Below are 4,299 nucleotides of genomic sequence, written 5' to 3' on the forward strand. Positions count from 1 at the left end.
TACCTTAATCTTTGGGAAATCCATAGAGTAAGAAATAAAACTCTTGTAGATGGCTTTTGTAGGGTAAAGTAAATAGTTCAAAGAATTCTTCTCTGTTCTTTCATGGGTTTGGCTTTCAGTTGTCATGTGTGCTACTTAACCCTAGGAAAAAAATGGGCCTACAAAAAAGGCAACTGCCTAAAATATTGTGTAACTTACACTGGTGTGAGAACAGTTGTCTGTGACTTTTGAAAGCTTCTGACTGGTTTTGTCCCTTGCAAAGCAGCTGCTGCCTGCACACGAGAGCCCGAGAGAGAATCAGCCTTCTCCATGCGCAAGCGTAGGGGATGTAGGTCGGGTTTTACATCTTTAAAATGATTTTGTTCCTGCGGGAGAAGGGAAATGAGCTCTTCTGGCAGGTAAATCCAAGACGTGAGCTTTCAGGAGCAGGAAATAACGCGAGGGCCAAGCTGAGAATTGCTTCTAATGGCAGCTGAAGTTTGAGCTTCGGTCTCTCAACTGAAAGAATCGATGACTTAAAATACACAGGGCTCAACCTCCCGTGTCCAACTGCGGCAAAAAGGAGCAGCATCGCCGAAAAATAACAGTAATTCAGGGGAAGATTAACCCCTTTGAAAAGCTGAACCGGTGCATCTGAGATCCGTTCTTGGTGAAGGACCCGCTTCTGAGGAAAGAATTAAGTCGTAGCTGATGCTTTTCTGCGGGAGCAGCAAACGCAGCATCCAAATTCCAATAAAACCAGTGTAAAAAGTCACTTCGCCAAATATCCCCAGGTCCTGTGACAAGATGTGTCGGCTTAAAGCTGTGAGGGTAAGGAGTACGTCGGTGCTGAGTTAGCTTTCGGTGAGGAGGCTTTTTGGCTTTTCCCCTCCGTCCCTGGTCAGGTTTTCCCAAAGAGGCAGCTGTTTCCTGGGTCGCCTCCTCTCTTTTGCGCTCACAACGGGAACAAGCGCATTAAACGAGAAGGCAAACCTGCGCCAGACTCTCCTAACTCCGTTCGGTTTCCGTTGCAGTGGAAGATCGATGACAAGCCGGTAAAAATCGACAAATGGGACGGTTCGGCCGTGAAAAATTCTTTGGACGATTCTGCCAAAAAGGTACGTTCTGCCACCGCTGTTTCCTCCCTCTTGAGGAAACGCTTTGGTTTCTTACGTTTCCACGCTGGGTTTCAAAACTCGGAAAACTTTTTTGAGATTGATTTTTTTTTCTGAAGGGCCCGATCTGTGCTGGTTTTGTGGTGTCTCTTGTGCTTCCCCTGGCTACAGCAGCGTTTGTGTTTAGATTATCACAATTATTCCAACACCTGATGCAGACATTAATTCTGCATAAAGTTTTGGGTCAGTTTACCCATGTAATCATGATTGTTTCATCTAAATCCTTCCCAGAACCGTTTTTTCCTGTTCAGGAAAGGCACAAAATAAACTCGGCTGCGTGTTTTCTCCCGCAGGTCCTCCTGGAGAAGTACAAGTACGTTGAGAATTTCCGTTTGATCGACGGCCGCCTCATCATCTGCACGATCTCTTGTCTCTTTGCGATCATAGCTTTGATTTGGGATTACCTACACCCCTTCCCTGAATCCAAACCTGTTCTTGCCTTTTGTGTTGTCTCATATCCTTTACGGGTGTTGTCTCCTTTACACCAAAAGGGTTTTATTCTCCCCCTAAAGCATAAGAAAACCCTTCTTCTGGCTATTTTACTGCCTGTGGTGTGGAAATCAGCTGACAATCAAACCGTTTTCACATGATGGCAAAATTCCTGCCTGTCTGGGTGTAAATTACCTAAATTTGGGTGATCTGAGGAGGGGGTCCAGCCTCACTTGCAGCAGTGCAGCGGCCCGGAGAGCGATACAGCTCATATCAGAGGAGCCTGATCTGCTCCTCTCCGGGCTCCCGACCGCGGCGGGCCGATTTCTCAAATCTCCGACTGTGCAGACGTGTTAAACTCAAACTGAAGATCAGCCCTTGAAAGCTTCAGGGAGTAGTTTTGTGTTTTAGGTGGTGATTTGTTGGTTATTTTTTAATTCTACCCAGAGTTTGGTTACAGAGACATTCTCTTTCCTAATATAACAGCTCAGGTACTGACAGCAAAGAGTAAAAGGGAGATAATTCTTGCTAGCGCCTCCGCCAAAGAAGAGCAGAGTTTAGGAGGGTAGCGCTACAAATCGGGGTTGAAATGTTTCGATGTCAGTCCATTTCGGAGTCAACCGTCACGTTTCCAGTATTCCCGCGCAGCCCCGTGGTTTTCTTGGGGTTTTTTTTCCCCAGCTCTGCTTGCTCTGCAGGTCCTCTAGTGAGACAGACACCCCCGGAGGTTTTACGACAGAAATTGATGGGACGGATGAGCAGTGCTCCCCAAAAGCCGCCCTAGGGCCCAATTTCAGGGGTGATTTTGGATGGTACCAGTGAGGCAGCATGAACTGGTAGCCTGGAAAATTATTGCCGGCCTGGAAATCACCGCACTGGAATCGTTGCGTGATTTTGTTGTTCCATGCTACAGTTCGGGCTGGCTTTCAGCACAAAAGCTGAGATAATCCATCTTGCGGCACTTTTAATTCCAAAAATGAGGAAGGTTAATTGCTTAGTCGAGGAACGCACGGCAATTAATCCTGCGGCTCATTTGGTCTTGTGTTTTCCTGCTTTCTCCCAACGGACGTCGCTCCAAAAATTTAGCAAAAATCAGTATTTCGTTGGGATTTCGTGGTTTCACGAGTGTTTTGTGTGGCCAAAGAAATCCCTTTCAGGAACGCTCGTAGGGAGTTACTTTTTTCCTCACCGCTTCCAGGCAGCGGTTTAATGCTCTTGTGTAACAGCAAATATTTAATCAAGTGCCCCAATTATTTAATTTCTCGCTTTAATGAGACATCAGCCAAGCATCCTGCTTGGAATGAGAAATGTCGTGAGGGAGATCCAGGCAATTCCTCTGCCCGATTTCGACTCCTAATTGCAACTTTGAACTTTTCCTTAACTCCTTTCGCACCTATTTTGTGATGATGGGAATCCTCACCATCTATACCTCATACAAAGAAAAGAGTATTTTCCTCGTGGCTCACAGAAAAGACCCAGCAGGGATGGACCCCGACGACGTTTGGCAACTCTCCTCCAGTCTCAAAAGGTGTCGTTCGCCGGGGCGGGGCAGAAAAGCGGCATTTGGGGGCACTAAAAAAAAAACAAACAGGAGTAGGGGGTAAATACTGGTGCATCGGTGACATTGGCAATCTCATGGGATTTCCTGAGATATTTTCCTTTATTTTTTACATCTCTGAGTCCGTTTCACGCCGGGAATGGGAGCAGCGCCACGCAGCGACCTGGTGGCGTTTCACTCCTCTTAAATGGGGAGGAGGAAAATTAATTGCAGAGTGTCAGAATCTTTAATTGTGTCGTCGTTAACTCCTGCACGTTGTAGCCTTCAATCCCGCCCTGAAATCTCTCCGCCCTTCCCGCAGGTTCGACGACAAGTACACCCTGAAGCTGACTTTCATCAGCGGGAAAACCAAACAGCAGAGGGAAGCCGAGTTCACCAAATCCATCGCGAAATTCTTTGATAACAACGGGACGTTAGTCATGGAGGCCTACGAGCCCGAGGTGTCCAAGCTGCACGATAGCCTGGCCCTGGAGAGGAAAATCAAATGATTCCTGACACCACTCGCCTCCTGGGAACGGGCTAAATTAACACCAATAAAGTCAGAGAGTAAAGAAAGGGCGTCGTGGCCTCTCTTTTTGTCCTGAAATCCCATTCTGATTCGGAATGGATTGGTTTTCACCTTGGATCCAAGATAATTTTTTTAATTATAATTATTTTTTTGCCTCAGTCCGTGCGCTCTCTGGGGTGAACCGTGGAGGAGAATTTTCCCCACGGGGACCCTCGGGACCTCGACGTCGTGTCGGCTTCCTCTGTTTCTATCAAACAGCTTTTCCCCGTCACCTTTTGTGTTTAGGAATTCAGGACAAAAATCCTTCTGTGTGCTCGCAGCCAAGTTTTTCGTATTTATCTCATTGGCGGTAGGGGATCGTTTTTATATAAAAAGCCTTTTATGTGTTGGCGAGCGAGGCGAGGGGTGGGTGGGGGAAGCCAAACGCGTGACTTGTGTACATTGGGCCGCAACGCTTATCGAAAAAGTGGGGAGAGAAAAAAAACGAGTAAAGATTTTTTGATGTTATCCCACGTGGCCCTTCTATAAAATGGCATTTTTTAAAAGAAAAGGAAAGGAGGGGAAAAAAAAGATAATTTTGTTGGTTTGTTGGGCTTTTTTGGTTGGGTTTTTGGTTTTTTTTCAAATGCAATAAAAGGGAAGATGAGACG

The 4,299-nt window shown here is 46.5% G+C and overlaps 1 protein-coding gene across 1 annotated transcript; it reads left to right on the forward strand.

The window, feature by feature from the left end:
• Positions 1-1,013: 1,013 nt before the first annotated feature.
• Positions 1,014-3,785, forward strand: SPCS2 (signal peptidase complex subunit 2 homolog (S. cerevisiae); the record flags this gene model as incomplete). Its single annotated transcript, XM_009873616.1, has 4 exons — positions 1,014-1,097; positions 1,448-1,608; positions 2,977-3,111; positions 3,443-3,785. Coding segments are annotated over 4 exons (567 nt in total), but the record flags the coding sequence as incomplete, so codon positions are not given.
• Between the last annotated feature and the right edge of the window lie 514 nt (positions 3,786-4,299).

The sequence above is a fragment of the Apaloderma vittatum genome, unplaced genomic scaffold (assembly GCF_000703405.1).
Source record: "Apaloderma vittatum isolate BGI_N311 unplaced genomic scaffold, ASM70340v1 scaffold31677, whole genome shotgun sequence".
In the NCBI taxonomy this organism is placed as follows: Eukaryota; Metazoa; Chordata; class Aves; order Trogoniformes; family Trogonidae; genus Apaloderma; species Apaloderma vittatum.